This window comes from Pimephales promelas, chromosome 23 (genome assembly GCF_988280905.1).
Source record: "Pimephales promelas chromosome 23, fPimPro1.hap1.1, whole genome shotgun sequence".
Classification (NCBI taxonomy): Eukaryota; Metazoa; Chordata; class Actinopteri; order Cypriniformes; family Leuciscidae; genus Pimephales; species Pimephales promelas.
In genome coordinates, this window is record NC_142791.1 from 16,191,399 (window position 1) to 16,208,742 (window position 17,344).

General features: G+C 39.0%; 1 protein-coding gene across 1 annotated transcript in view; it reads right to left on the minus strand.

Annotated features, from left to right (window-relative positions):
• Positions 1 to 17,344, minus strand: part of unm_sa34860 (un-named sa34860) — a 110,269-nt gene that overhangs the window by 81,331 nt on the left and 11,594 nt on the right. The window contains exon 3 of the mRNA XM_039677091.2: positions 3,091 to 3,754. Coding sequence (XP_039533025.2) covers positions 3,091 to 3,754 — 664 coding nt within the window. The remainder of the gene's footprint in view (positions 1 to 3,090; positions 3,755 to 17,344) is intronic.

The following is a 17,344-nucleotide window of genomic DNA, read 5'->3' on the forward strand; positions in this document are numbered from 1 at the left end:
CAAGGAATCTTGGTCTTTTGAGTAGAGAAACTTCTCGGCACATACAAAAATCTGTGTTTAGTATACCGTAAGTACATACAAAAATCTGTGTTTAGTATACCGGAAGTAAACATGGCGAGACCAGGCGAGACGCAGCACAGCATACTTTTGGAGTGAGGTCAGTAACGTTACCAGCATCAAAGTGCAAACAAAGACGATCGCTATCTGCCCCGAACTATTCATTAACATCCACATGCTGCTGTTGTTGTCTTTGGATACAGGAAGAAGAATCGGAAATGACGCATATTTCGTCTTAAGGTTGTCCATACGTCTAGATGCTAATCGCGCGTTGCCGTTTACATCGGGGTATTGCAATTCCATGTATACAGGAGAAACTCTCTCTGCTCACACATGTAAACGGGTTATTCCTAATGTTTCAGAAACGTGAAAAGTGACCTTAACCCGACCATAACCCGAAAATTGGCTGCATGTAAACGTAGTTGTTTAATTTGTCCGTCTATGGGGGAATGATGAGCAAACAATTTCAGTGTAGGGACTGAAAACGATGCAATATTCAGCCCACGACAAAACAAATATGTTAAGCAGTGTTCTTGAGAATAATTTGCAGAATTTTTTTTTATAAAAGTCAATATCTGCATTTGAAAGTATTTGCATTCTGATTTTATTGGCCAATGGTGGCGGTTCCACGGCAGCAACATTCAACAGGATGGGCTGGGGCATTGCGAAGAAAACCTTATGTGTATGTAGCCTGACTACGTCAGACTTCCTACTTCCGCTAATTTCATTTCGCTCCTGTAGTCAGTCTGAGATAGCGGCCTCTCTTTCAGTTTTCCACCGGCCTGAAAACAGCCGGCCAATCAACGAACAGAGGGCGGGCTGAGAGCCGTGACGTAGACGCCAAGCGCCGAGTCTGGCCGAGTTTACATTGTAGGTTAGAGGAATTGAAAACCGAAACAACCACGCAGAAATGGGAAACAAGACACGGGATGCAATTCGCTCTGTTATGGAGAACATTCCGGGGTTTTTCAAACTGAAGTCGTTTACAGCCATGTTCACTCCGGTATTTTGCTCGCATCATCAGTGTTTACAGCTAGGACTGGCGTGTGCACTTCTGCCGCTCTAGGCAAAAAACAATTTTGCTGCCCCTCTATTTGCAACATATACCAGCAAAAACCAGCATGCTTGGCCATTATGTAGCTTGCACAACGCGCATACACTTTTGATTCTCTCATCAACACAGATGCAGCCGTTTTTATTTTTGCAAATCATTATAAGGAAAAATATTAACACTTCAAGCTTAGGCATTTAGTCTACCCAATTTTTTTCAGGCTAATTGTAGTAATGACTTATCAGACCTGTTTGGCCATAACTATATGCATAACTATAAGGACATAACCTACCCCCATTCAACGTCAGTTCTCCGTCTTTTGCGGCCATGACAAGAAAGTCGGTCTCCTCAGCTGTGAACACTCCTGGTGTGCTCTTATTATCATATTATTATTATCATAATAATAATCCACCATATTTCGTTTCGACATCCTGCTGCATTAGTCCCAGATATGTGATTCATGAACGATCTGTTCATTGCGTATGTCACGTGACAAATGAACGTAAGACTCTGAAGGTAAAGTGATTATTTATGTTCCCTGTAAATCATTTTTTACTGCATTATGATTTCTTAATTCAGAATATGATCAACATTGCATAGGTGGATGTGATCGGGGAATTTGGCTGTTAAAATTATAACATTAAGCCACTTAAATAAACGAAATGACTCGAATGACTCAGAAAATCAGTAAAATGAACTTGCTATCATGACTCGCGAGAGCAGCGGCTCGGTCTCGCCCGATCGCGGCGCTGCGGGGCGGCAGAAGCTAAATCATTCAAATCAGACTCGTGAGAGCGGGGCATGCGGACGTTGCGTGGTGGCCGCAACTCAGTAATTCATATAAATAACCTAGTTTGTGAATTGTTCATTCCCGGTTGGCACACATTTTGCAGCCCTTACAAAAGCGCCGCTCCCTGTTTACAGTGGAAGTTCGATCATGGATTTGAGTTCGATGCATAATGTCTCGATGCGACCGTGCCGGCACATAACATACGTCATAAATAAACTTATCTGATTGGCTTACGGGTAACCAATGATTTTAAACTTCAGAGAAGCGCCCCCTTGCGAGAGAGAAAACACTTCTCTATTATGCCATTCCAGACTCTGTCTACGAAGCAAAGTGAAGTAGCAGAGTCTGGTATTACCAGGCTAATGTGTATGATGATCGAGCCTTAATTAGCTGTTTATATTCAAGAATTATGCCTAAATTAGAGTACGGAGCTTTCCAAACGTTGCACGCTTTCATTGACATCCCAGCACTGTGCAGTAGATGAGCTTCCATATGGCAATCATTTCTAAAGTTAAAGAGATCAAATGTTTTCTAGGACACTTTTACAGACTGATCCGTTACATTTTGATTATGTTTTCCTGGAACACAGTGAGCCCAACAAAAATCTGAGAGAAAACTTTCCTGTCAAATTTGAAGTCACATTTCCTTTAAAAAGTTGTTCAAACTTCACATAACTTTCAAACCAGATTGTCTCAAGTTTGTTGCAGTACAAGTAAATGGTGTAATAGACAACAGTATCCGGCATGAAGTGGGCTACTATCAAGTTAGGTTCATTGTCTTGTTCATATCAGTGAATCATTTGCCTGTCATTCTTACACATTCTGACAGCTGTTTCTCTACCAACCCACTTCCACCATTCCCTGCATGATTAACGCCGCCTCTCACCACGGAGTCACGTAAATCCGTCTAACGATTCTGAGAAAGTATCTTAAATACCAGCAGTATCTTAAATACACACGCTTCCATTATGAACATCTCAAATATAAACTTCGCCTGGCATAATACATGAGAAATTAAAACCGTAAAATCACTAGATTGTGAAATGAATGTCACAGTCTACCCACGCCACACAAAGAGTTCAGGTTCTCATCATCGTATGTGACATTCAGAGACGCAGTTCAAGGGGAATATGTTACACACGTGTGGCATCGGCAGCGCTCGCATTTGCATAATAATGAAGATGTTCACCAACCTTGACAGGAGCCATTAACTTCCTCATGGCCTGCCTGGCACATGCACCTCCCAATGGGCACCAGCCACTCCCCCTCCGCACTGCAATGCATTTTGGGAAATTCATCAGCCACCGAGTTGTTGACGCAGGTCCCCGACACCTCCAGAAGCTGTGAGGAATCTGCCCCGGTTATAGTATCCGGGAAGAGGGCCAGATTCCTGACAACAAAAGGACACTTTTTGTAGAAGACCCGGACGGAAACGAGCGCGATACACGCGCCCAGGTCTTGGAAAGCCAGGTAGAAGCCTTTCTTGGTCAACGGACCCACATCCCGAACTTCCGTGTTGAGTTTCATGACCCTGTCTCCGAGGTCAAGCTCTGTGAAGCTCTCGTCGGCCGCGATGGTGTCGATCTTCGAGTATTGGCTTTCCCGAATATTCCTTCTCTCGTCGTCGTTGGCTTCGTAATAGTAGACATTGAATGTCTCCTTGCACGTGCCCAGACCTCCGGGAAGACTGTTGCAGTCCCGTAGAGTGAACTTGAGCTCCACGAACACTCGCTGGGCGCCTTGGGTTATAATCCAGTTGGTCTGCAACCAGTTGTTCTGGTTGTGCTCCATCACCTTACACACCTGGTACGTGTGGATGGGTGCATAGTTCTCGTCCACCTCTCCGATTTCTTCCCACTGTGACACAAGGAGAGAAAAAGCAGATTAACCTGTTAACTTGAATGGTTGTACATCATGAATGTTTTTGAATACAGATGTAATGACAGTGTAAAAAAGTTATACAAGTTTATTCCAGTAAACATGTTTTATGTTATACAAAATTTGGAAAAATTACAAAATAGTAGTCCTTGTTACATATCACATGTACTTACTGTAGTAACATTAAATTATGCATAATTTTATGCAAATAACCCAAATTCCAACCCTAACTCTATGGTACTCTATAGTAAGTACATGTTGTTAATTATTACTCAGTATTTAACCCTCATGTTGTGTTCGGGTCATTTTGACCCGAATTTTGAAATAGTTTTGTTTTGTTTTTTTCCCACGAAAATGCTAGTTAATGTTAATGCGTTATAAAACTTACTGACTTTGCTCACACATGCTTTAACTATTTCCCAAAATGTTGGAATAATGTTTGTACTTTTTGGGAATATCCCCGGGAATATAAATGTGTCAATATTCAATAGAATATATATATATATATATATATATATATATATATATATATATATATATATATATATATATATATATATATATATATCATACTGTTTATCATACTAGTGTACAATAATGTTTAACCAGGAATTTTGTTTTGAAAGTATTTTATTTTGAACAAAAGGCCACAAAGTCACACTTCGGAACACCGTCAGACACCGTAAAATAAAATATAACCCAAAATGTATATTTTACTGAATAATTTGGGCTCTAAATTTGTAATACAAATCAAAGTCACACGTCTTGTCTTCCACTTTTGTCTTTCAAATTTGAAGTTGATATCACAGTGTTTCCTATGAGGTTGTTTAGGTGCTATACCAAAATCCACATTCAAAAGGATTTGTTGATGCATTCTCCTATCACAAATTAATACATATCTGTAATCAATATCACTTTTATCCCAAAAAAGATTAAATAATTGATGGAAACCGTGGCCAAATGGAACCTTTAGTCTCAGATCTTTCCAACGATGTGTTTTGTTAAGATTATAAGATTACAAAAAATAAAATAAAAAATAGTTAGTACAGTCTGTGAGGGGCTGCCGCTTTACTTATTTTAAAAATAAATTTATATTTAACATACGCCAGTTCCCTCCTCCTTCTTCCCTGAGCCTTTAACATTGTTACAATGTGAAAAGAAAAAGAAAATTGGGGAACAAAAAGGTATTTCCAGTGTCCTGCTACCGGGACGCTAGCAGCAGAGTGTCCTCGTCCCAAATGTAGGTCTACATTTGGGTGACAATGTTCGTGCTCGGCAAAAGGGTGCATTGAGGGCACATTATGCCCGGAAAGGGTGTTCACCCCTCTGAATCATCAAATGACAAATGGTGTGTGCTCTAGTGGACTTCATGGACATTTCGTTTGGGTCAAGTGCATTCTGGGGATTATATATTAAAAGATATGCAGTGGCAGATACAACAAAAGTGGAACTGGAGGGTGTTTCTTCAAGTGTGGGCACTTTCAGCGCCGTGGACTAATTCTTAAAACTCCTTTTTACACAATCACTTCCTTTTTTGTGAACTGTCAAATTGTGTACTTTGTGTATTGTGATTCTGTGATGGAAATGATATTTGATGTTGTAGTTATGTTTAAGGCCATTTTTATAGCATTTTATGTATCCTAAATACATGTTCACACCTTCCGCATAATTTGACAAAATATTGCTGGGAAAAATAAAATATACTGTTCACAAGTTGATTGCTTACTTCACACACAACATGGTTTTTATATTTTCTTCACACGTCGTATCTCACACAAGTCTAATATTTCTGTCCTAGTCCTAACTATTTACATTCTGCCAGTAAAGTTAGTAAATTCCATTAAACACTTATAATTAAGTATGTTAGGGAAAATAATTGTAACAGTACGAGAACATTGTGGCATCCATTCTCACACACATAAAGAGCCACATCTAACAAAATACGGCTGTATGTTTTGTTGTCCGTAGAGATGCTCAATAACAATACATCAGGTGGCGGGGAGATTGGAAAAACAATCTGCCAGCTATAATCTACGCAGTCAGGAGGCTTGTAACATGGCAGTTAACAAAGCAAGACCATGGAATGCACCCTGAGGGCCCGAACGGCCCTTCAGCGCTCTTCAAAAGCGCAGTCGATGACCAGAGAGACCCTCCCGAGGCCTCGTATTACCTCTGCCTGACACTCTCTGAATGTGAGCGATTGTGAGCTGTGAGGACAGTAGAAGAACTGAAGTCCGGACCACTGGGAGTCGTACAGCGAGTGCTAATCGCAGAGTCTCGCAGTTCACACACTGAAAACTCATCGTCTCTTTTAGTATGACTTACTGGAGCACAAACTATTGAGTTCTGTGTTGGCAGTCATTTGTTTCTAATTTATTCAATTCAAAGTCATTACTGCTTCAAAACTTGAATACATTAAAGCTACACTGTGTAATTCTTTTAGTTTATTCTTAGCTAAAAACACTTTCTTTTAAAAAATATATGTTCTCATTAATGTATATTTACTTCGTTCAAGTAATGAAGTATTATCGTGAGTGTATAATATGCCATTGAATTCTAATGTCGGTCGCCATGTTGCCCCTCCATCTTGAAAGTACATTAGCCAAAGAGGGACATACCCGTTAATTCAAGCTTCGCCTTTCGCGTTTACGTTTGACTTAACACTCATGGACGAGGTCGAACTGGAAGCCGTGTTAATCTTGGACTACATTGGCCACCGTAGGAGTTAAAACGAAATTGGAATTGAGAGGAACAGAAACTAATATTCAATGGATGGTCATATACATTTTCACTGCTAGATGGGGGTAAAAATAACAAAGTGCAGCTTTAAGAACAGGGCCTTTATCTCGATCTAGTTATAAACTTTGTTTGAAATAGTATACCATGATCTATTTTTTGCAATATGCCCTTGTGAAAAAGAAGTACATATCAGCATACTTTTAGTGAGTACTTACTATGGAGATAATAGATTCTAAAATAATATACTTAAGTGCAAACTGAGTCTGGCCGTTTCAGCCACTTGTTATTAAATAAAAATGTAGTATGGTTTAAATTAAAAATTAAAAATTGAGCTGAACATTTGAGTGCTTTGAAGTACAAGTGTGTGTGTACACACATTTTTACAAAGTGTACTTTTTAAAAGTATACTTAAGTGTGTTAAGAAACATGGTAATGGTCATTTTAGTGTCAGTTACATGTTACAAGTAGTTACTGTAGTAATAACTATATAATAACATGCAAATAACCCTAAACCAAACCCTAATCCCAACTCTATAGTAAGTACATGTTGTTAATTCAGTAATTAATGTATCATTACAGTGTAACAAAGACACCTTAAAATAAAGTGTAACCAGAAACAGTCATGAAAGTGTGCTCTCTTTAAGGCCACTGTGGCTTTTGAATTCATTATTATTATATTATCTGCATATATAATTAAAAATATATATATTTAATACACCAGTCCACCAAGTGCACACTCCTTTAAACGCTTGTGGGAAAAAAAGTGTGCTTAATTGAGAGTGAATCTTCACTGAGGAATGGGGAGAATCTGTTTGTCAAAATAAGTAGTAGGCCTATATTAAAAAAAAGAGCATCCTGCACAGAATATTCTTCAGTTATAGGTAAATGTTAAAAAGAGTTTAGCAAGAAAATCAGTATTACTATAGCAAAGCATATTCAATAATTCATTGGAATTATCAGGCATTCAATAAATAATCATTCAAATCACGTAGTCACCCATTCCGCAGCTAAGAAAGATATGCATCGCTTCTTTCACTCAATGTGTCCACTAACAAAACATTGTCGTGAAATAATTCATTTACACTGTTTTGTATCTTACCTAAAATTCTGACATGAGCTGTATCCAATTTCAAAGTCTCAGCTGGGAAATAAATCCGTTTCACAGTGCCATCACTACTCTTCCTTTTTCTCTCTCTTGCTTTTGATAATCTGCCTTTTAAGACAACATCCTAGCCTAAACGAATATGCAAATTTGGAATATGCAAATAGCGTGAAGACTCAACTCATTAATTCCAACAGAGTTTAGGTTAGCATGTTGCTAAGCTAACACTGTAATACTCTAATGGAACATTTTGATTACATTCCAGGAAGCCAAACACCCATATTACCATCTGAATTTTACACGCAGAGGTGATCATATTCAAAGGCTAAAGAGCCCTTTGGTGATGCATCAGTGCCACAATGATACAGAAAAGTGTGTGTTACAGATTTCTCCAATATGAGTCACTGTGGCCATGATCTGGTAAATTACATTGGCAAAGCTGCAATTTAGGGAAAGTCGCCATTTGAAATGAAAATGGGCCTGTGTGAATGTGGATCATGCAGATAACCAAGGGCGTTTGAATATTCGTTTCAAGCTCTCCGCTGAAAATGCATTACTAATAGCTACCAGGCACCCCAGGACTACAACATTTCTGACACATGGATGAAGATGAATCGATCATTCTGAAAGACCTTCATTACAAAAACACATTGAAAAAGGAGATTGCACAAGGATCCGTGTCACAGCTGTGTAGTGATAACATGAATCATATCAAGCCAAAGATTGGAATGGCACACCTGGACATTCGCCTGTCACATGGCCCTGCATGCCTTGACATTTTTTGTACAAAAAAATTCTGACAATCCCTCCACCCTTAATTTGTTACATACGGCATAAATCTGAAAATGTGATGCGATCTGGGAAAAGCCGTCGGATGTCGCGCTGGTACTTTTTCAGTAAAGGTCTAAAAATAGGTTTAATGTCAGTTTTGTCAAAATTGTGTTTTCATTAAATTATTATTCTATAACATCTTGTCTATCATCTCTGAATATATCTTGGCAAAATTCACTAGTTTAGTGCAGGAAAAATAGTGATTTATAGTGGCAAGCTAAAAAGAGTGTGTATTCTCTTTAAGAACACGCACGGCGGAGGTGCAAAAAAATAAAAAAAATAAATAAATAATTAAACCTGTTTTCCCAACGCTATATCACCACTATTTTGTACGAATTCGTATGAGTGATAAAAAAGGTGTCTAATTCGTACGATTTACGAATTAAAAAAATTTACGAATTAGCACAAAAAAAAAAAAATTCACACAAATTTGTACGAGTGAGGTTGTATGAATTCTTACAAATTAGAAAAAATAATTAAAATTCGTATGAATTGCTGTGAGATCGGGTTGCTTTTTCTCAAGATTCCGTTCCTGAAAATCGTACAGCCGACTTCATATAACCATAACGTTTTTTACCGACAAATGAAGAAAGAAATAAAAACAGATTTCGAAAGGGCTTGAAACCAGCTTCAGTAGTTCACTTTTAAAACTTTTGCTGATATTTTACTCACCCCCATGTCATCCAAGATATCCCTGTCATTCTTTCTTCGGTTGAAAAGAAATGAAGGTTTTTGATGAAAACATTCCAGGATTTTTCTCCATATAATGGACATCAATGGGAACCAAATGGTTCAGGGTTCAAAAGACAGTCAGTGCAAACTGTTCAAAGGGCTTTAAACGATTCCAGACGATAAATAAGGGTCTTATCAGGTGAAATGATCGCTCATTTAAAAAAAAAATAACAAAGTTTAAGTTTTATACGCTCAAATGGTCACCTTGCTCTGTTTCGTGACTCTCCTATTCGAATTCGTTCATCAAAATGAACAAATCTTTTCCCGGGTCAACTCGTTCATTTCGTTCGTTGAATGAACCAAATGACACGAAAAAAGATTTGTTCATTTTGATAAACGAGTTTGAACAGGAGAGTCACGAACACGCATCACAGAACAGAGCAAGGCGAGCATTTGAGCTTAAAAAACCTAACCTTTTTTTTTTTTTTTTTATGAGCAATCGTTTCACTTGATAAGACCCTTATTCTTAATAGGTACAAATTCACCATGTGATGGGTTTTCTCAGATCGCATCACAAATTAATTCCTTAGTGTGTGTAAAAACTATTTTATCATAGTCTTACGACTTCATACCTTTGTCCATGTGGAAAATCTGCTAGTATTTTTTAATACCAAAAGATGGTTTGCACTGGTGCAAGGCTTGGTTGTCACAGTCTGCGTCTGCACCGTCCTGTCTTGTCATCAGCACTACACTTCCCAGGATCCTCTTGTCTCCACTCCTGAACTCACTCCCTCATCAGCCACCTGTTCCTCGTCTTGTTCATCAGTATCACCTGTCTTCACATCGTTATGTTTGATTCCTCCCTGTATTTAGTTCCCTCTGTTTCATTCAGTTATTGTCGGTCAATGTTTGATGTTAGACTGTGTGGTGCCCGTATTCCTGTCTTCCAGCCTGTGTTTGTATATTAAAAGTAATCTTTGCTGATATTCCAGACTCCTCGTCCTCTGCCTGAACCACACCCTGACAGATTGACCGACCCTAAGTATGAAGATCACTCTGGACCACCTAACTCCAATTAATCGCCTGATTCATTGTTTTCAAGATGGCGGCTCCATTGAGGAATATGTCGCCAGCTTCCTGGAGCTTTCCGTTGGGGTAAGCTGGACAGATGAAGTCCTGAAGACAGTTTTTTGGGGCAGTCTTGATGATCATCTGTATCAGCGAGCTCCAGCGGCGGCTGTTCCTGGATCGTTCTCCCAGTACCTGGACCATGTGCTGTGGTTGAGCGCCTCAGCCTTCACTGTTGGTGAGGCTGATGACATCGCCGCTCAACCACCATCTCCAGCCATGATCACCAGCCCCGCCGAGCCCGAGCTCTCCTCTTCGCTGGTTCCGTCCAGCCCCGTCCAGCCAGCGCCAGAGACCGTCCAGCCAGCGCCAGAGACCGTCCAGCCAGCGCCAGAGACCGTCCAGCCAGCGCCAGAGACCGTCCAGCCAGCGCCAGAGACCAGGATCCCACCCAGCCTCCCTCTCCCGCCTCCTCTCATCTGTCCTCCATCTTCTCTCCTGCCCTTCAGCTCCCCGAAACCAGCTTGGTCAGTGGATCCCCGGTTTTCGCCTCCCGCCTCCTCCACATGGACACTTCCTCGGCCCCCGGTTCCATTGGCTCCCCCGTGGCTCATACCTCCCTCAGCTCCTCCGTGGTCCCTCAGTCCACCAGCTCGGCCAGGCTCCTTCGTCCCTCCAGATTCCCTTCACTCCCTCGTCATCCTCACTTCACCGTTGGACTTCCTTCCCTTGGCTCCGCCCCGTCATGTCACCCCCCCGGTTCTGTCGGACTCCTCACTCCCTCCAGTCACCAGTCAGCCCTCACTCCCTCTGGCCTCACCGTGTCCCTCTGTGCCCCTGTCATCACTTCGGTCACCTGAGCCTGTGTTCTCACCATGGTCCCTCATCATCACCCCGTGTCGTCAGTCCCTCAGCTTCACCCTGGTCTCCTCTCTCACTTGCTCTGCCCCTGTCAGTCGGCCCCCTGGTGTCGTCAGCCCCATTTCCATCGGCTCCACCAGGGGTCCTCCCTCCATCTGCTCCGCCCTGGTCTCGCCCTCAGCCTGCTCCGCCCTGGTCTCGCCCTCAGCCTGCTCCGCCCTGGTCTTGCCCTCCTGACATTGGTAAATTTAACTCAAGGTATCATAAGAGTTAGTATAATTATTTCTGAGTGAAAACTGTGGCTCTGTATTTCTTTCAAAGCATTGCTCTGTTCATTTGAACATTCCTAGATCAACAATGGCTCAACCAATAGTGAGTTTAGGCTGGGACTAAGTTCTTGTCTGACCAGTTACAGACAGGGAAGTTTATTATTTTTGCCATTCAGTTTGGTAAATGTTACAAATATTATGTCCTTCACCTGTCCACCTTATTTTACAAAGTGGAGGTAAGCTATTTTGTTTGTATGTGCAAGAAAAAGATTAAATAGGAAAGTGAACTTCTGTTTATTGGAGTTCCACTGTAATGCTGCTTGTGTAAAATAACAAAAACAAACAAACAAAAATAGCAAATTAGAAGTTTAGTCTTGGGTCTGACATTGGCCCAGTTCTGGGGTGAGGGAATAAATCCAATTAGTGCCTATAAATCAAGAGGAGGTTAACAGACTGGGTTTGACTTTAAGAAAGCTTAAAACCAGATGGTGCATTTGGTGCATAGAAAAAAGAAACTACTTGAATCCTTTAGGCTGAATATTAAACCTTTGTTTCAAAGTTATCTAGTATGCTTTCATTAAACAGAAAATAGTAGCATTAACATTCAACTAAACAACCCCTTGTGTTTCATGGAAGAAAGTATTGAACAACACCAGAGCGAGGGTGACAGACTTTTCATTATTTAGTGAACTTTATAAGGGCTAGTTCATCCAAAAATAATTTAACCCTCATGTCGCTCCAAACCCATAAGAATTTTGATCATATTTGAAACACAAATGACAAAATTGTTAATGAAATCTGGGAGATTTCTGTCCCTTCACTGAAAGTCTACAATGCCAAAACTTTAACACTTAAAAAGAGATAATAAAGTTATCAAAATGAGTCAAGGATTTCAATCCACGTCTTCTGAAGAGATTGTTTTACATGAACAGATTTTAATGTGGTAAAAATGTTTCATGTCGAATGTGTTTATGGCTGTATATTAATAGGTGTGCAAAGTTTCAAATATCAAAGTGCAGATAAATAGAGTTATTGTAAAATAAAATAACCAATTCTGAACCGCCTGAAATGAGTTATCAATTTCCGTATATTTCTGTCTTATTTTCGGCTCAAACCTATGTAGGTGTGTAACAAATTTGCATAATGCAAGCCTATGCTCTTCATTGGCTAAACATGAACAACATACTTTGCGCTAGAGGTGGTAGACCAATCTCAACAGACTGGACAATCTGACCAATCAGAGCAGAGTAGAACGATCACAACAGACTGGGTCATCTGACCAATCAGAGCAGAGTAGACCAATCACAACAAACTGGGCCATCTGATCAATCAAAGCAGAGTAGACCAATCATATGAGACTGGATCATTTGACTAATCATAGCAGAGTAAACCAATCACAATAGACTGGGTCATTTGACCAATCACAGCAGAGTAGACCAATCACAACAGACTGGGCCATCTTACCAATCACAGCAGAGTAGACCAATCATAACAGACTGGGTCAACTGACCAATCATAGCAGAGTAGACCGATCACAATAGACTGGGTCATTCGACCAATCACAGCAGAGTAGGCCAATCACAACAGACTGGGCCATCTTACCAATCAGAGCAGAGTAGACCAATCATAACAGACTGGGTCAACTGACCAATCAGAGCAGAGTAAACCAATCACAATAGACTGGGTCATTCAACCAATCACAGCAGAGTCGACCAATCGCAACAGACTGGGTTTTTGACCAATCAGAGCAGAGGAGGCTATCAGAAAAAACTAAGAGGGTTTAAGAGAGACTGAATACTTTCTCGTACTGTTTCAGATACAGTGAGAAAGGAGCTAATGCACAATGTATATTATGATAAATAAAAAAATAAGCCTTGGATGCACGTAAACCTATTGTTGGAGACGTCCAAAACAAGATTAGGAACCTTTAAAATAGCATAACAGGGGTGCTTTATTTAGGCTTTTATTCTCATATAAACAATGATCAAACCACATACATACGTAGAGCACATCAATTATGGTAAATCACATAACCTGACTATTTTGTTGTTATTGCATAGTTATAATAGCATATATCACTTGTATTTCAAAGATGAACGAAAGTCTATTGGGTTTTCAACAACCTGAGTCCGAGTAATTTATATTTTTGGGTGAACTAACCCTTTAACAACAGTAGTCAGTGCAGCCTGTACATCTATACTATTATGTGTCTAACCGACCATATGATAGACCACAAAAACTATCATTTTATTTTTTGTTTCAGTACCTCTGTGGCCATTTCACTTGTCGGGCCTTTCAGCACATCAATTTCTGTGAACTATCATCACTCAAACTCTCATCCCCTACTGAGACCCTCTCCATTTTCTAGTTTTCTCCATTTAAATCCTTCCCTCCACTATCACAGCACACTTATTTACCAATAGGCTCTGCCCCTAAAACCCTCAATTCACCCATTGTGAGTTAGCATGTGCTATAAGCATGCATTTACCCATAAACCCCAACTCCCAGAGCACGTCCTTCTCGGCTGTTTCCTGACGCTTCTCCACTGACTTTCAAACAATAACCCTTCATTACCCACCAATCACCATCGCCCAGCCATCCCTGTCATTGCCACCCAGGGTCCACATGGGGGCGGAGCTGAACTTGACTGACAAGCGTGCTTGAAAACAACTCCCTGCTAGGATTTTGGCTCTTTGCGTGAAAGTGTGGTGGGACACGTGAATGTGACTTTTCAGGGTGGATGAAGCGATTCCTCTGTTGAGCATCACGTCAATGCTTTTTCCCCTTCGGAGGAAAAAAAGGACAGCGGTGTGAGCCAGAGGTGCCCTAGGCCTGCACAAAGCCCGGATTTAGCTGAGCTCCTGTAAACCGCTTCGTTGACTTGGCAAATCTGGCCTGTTCTGACAGCGGTGAAAGCAGCATGAAGCCAGGGTTGAAAACAAACAAACCGGGGAGAAAAGATAATCGCTGGTATTTTGTGATGTACCTGCCAGTACAGATTGGTGATTGTAGATCCAAAAGCCCCAAAAGCCTCTGAGTCTTCAAAAACAAGCATCTAGCCCAAATGAGTTGCCTACGTGAACCATGCAAACAAGAATTTAAACACTTATTATGTAAAATATATGTTCCGAAATCTAGTGAGCTTCCCTACCTACACAGCATTTTAGGCAGAAGCATTGTGCTATATCTCTTTATGCCTAATTTCTCTCAAACTCCACGCAAAAACGGGAAAATCCCAGAATGCACTCCAAAAACGTAGTTCAAAATAGTAACTATGCCATCATTTACTCGCCCTCAAGTTGTTGTTTTTTTTATAATAAAGTGGGTAACCATTAGTTGATGGACCCTATTGACTTCCATAGTATGAAAAAAACACAACCGTTTGGCTACCCACATTCTATATATAAAATTAGGAATGTGGGTGGCCAAACGGTTACAAATCTTTTTGTGATGTTTCCATGATGTTTCAAAAGATTTGCATACTTTTTACGAATTGATTTGTCATAAAATATCTGAATCTTATCTTCAAAAGTCTCTCATCATCTATAATTGAATGACGTTATCATGTTTAATATACATAACGAGCACTACTTCGGGTCAATGTGCTTTCAGTGTGTTCAGGGGGCTAGCTGGAGCAACATAGCATAAACAGAAACCAAACAGCTGACAAAACAGTGTGTTGCTCGCTGTGGTCACAGCTGGTTAGGACAAAAACAGGCTTAACATGGAAGAGATAAGTTTGATTACTCGTATTATCGTCCAGGTCATGTTAGGACACAATATCAGAGTGTGATGCAGATAGCTTAACAACATGCTAACATCTGGGCATCAACTGTGAGACTCTCTTCATATAAGGAGGGCTTTCAGTGAGGAGTTTCTGCCAATGAAGAGCATTCGAAATAAGTCACTTGTGTTCAGTTTCAATTAGGATGCTACCTTACAGAGACTCTAGGTTAGATAGCAAAAATGTCGGATGTAAGAATATGCTAATCCATTAGGTTTCTCTTAAAGGGATAGTTCACACAAAACTAAAAACAAGCCCATGATTAAGATGGCTTCAGGGTGAGTAAATCATGAGCCTTTTTTTTTTTTTCATTTTTGGGTGAACTATCCCTTTAATGTGTTAAAACATTAAATAACTGTTAACCAATACCCAGATAAATTAGGAGGGTTTATGTGTCATTTCTCATTAGTGAAAGGCTTTACTGAATCTCTTGAAACTGCTGAGCTGATGCTAAATTCATCTCACACTCTAGATGCTCTGTTGAATTAATATGATTGTGAGTGTAGTCAACTCTAACAGCATAGCAAACACCCCAGCAAACAAACCAGCGTCTCCTCCCTAACTCATTATCAATCCCAAATCTCACTTTACCACCAACCTCACTAACCTAGGTCCAAGATAGCCTAAAACTATTAGATTAACTGTTTTATTTCATGTGAGAACTCTCTCTATAACTGCAATTTGATATCTACGGCCCATTTTGTAATGGTGATCTACTCAACATCACTCTATGTACACTTGCACACGCACCACTTTTCTTTTTTTCGGACAATCACCAACCCAAAAAAAAAAAAAAAAAATTACATACCATGTTAGGTAACATTTTATTTAAAAAAGAATATATATTATTTGTACAATGTTAGTCGAACATAGCAATGATTCAGTGTAATGGTGCATATCAAAATGATATTGTTATTGTATTATCGTCCAGCTACATTACTTTTTTTTTTTTGCAAAAGAAATTTTGAAAAAAAATAAATAAATAAATAAATAAAAAATAGAGACATACAAACAGCAGAACAATTTAACATAAGAAATGTAAAAAATATGATTAGGTTTATGTGCATTTGGCCAACATAACTGTACAACCATTTAATAAATTATCTGTTATTTTAAGTGAAATATTCACAAGGGCCATCTTTATGATGTAATTTTAGTTTTATTTTATTTTTTGTTAGTTTATTTTGGTGCATAACAAAACGATATTGTTACTGTATTATCGTCCAGCTACATTACTTATTTATTTTTTGCAAAAGAAATTTAAAAAAAAATAGGGACATACAAACAGCAGAACAATTTAACATAAGCAATGTAAATATGATTAGGTTTATGGGCATTTGGCCAACATAACTGTACAACCATTTAATAAATTATCTGATATTTTAAGTGACATTCACAAGGGCCATCTTTATGATGTAATTTTATTGTTTTATTTTATTTATTTTTTATTAGTTTATTTTATGATTGTTTTTTATTTTATTTTTACTTTCTATTTTTTGGCTTGCTTTTTCTGCAGGTTTCTGAATGCTGATCGCACCACACAACTTTGATTTGGTGGACGTTTTTTTTTTTTTTTTTAATTTGCATTTTTATTCATTTTAGTAAGAAAATAATAAAACATCAATTCTAAGGATTTCTTTTGGAAAATTTATTATTTCAATGATACCTTTTCCTTCACTATGATATCAAGACATTATCTATCATCGTCATAATCGATTTTATTTTATTTTTTACTTTAAACCCTCCCAAAAAAAAAAAAATTAGACATTCTACTAACTATAAATAACTTTTCAACTACATGTCAACTAACTCTCATTAGAGTATTAGTAGACTGTTAGGTTCGGGTGAGTAGAATAAGTCGACATGTACATGCAAAGTTACTTATTTCTATAGTGGAATATCATATCAAGTATTACCGAAATAAATGAATTTTAATTCAGAAAAACATGTTCAATATAGAAAAGGTGCATTTCATTTATTGAATATTCAAACTACATTTTAACGTGTTTTGAATAAATTAATAGATTTAAAAATGAGTATAATAAAAGTCGTTAGTACCTGGTAATCTAATCTGAGATTGAGGCTAAACAATTTCCTACTTCACTGATGGCATTTTATACCTTCATTTCCATTGAAATTGCACTGAAAAAAAGATTCACTCAATGGACTATTGTCAAAAAACAAATCTGACTTAAGAAAGAAAATAACAGCTACACCAATTCAGTCAGCCTTTTATATCAACT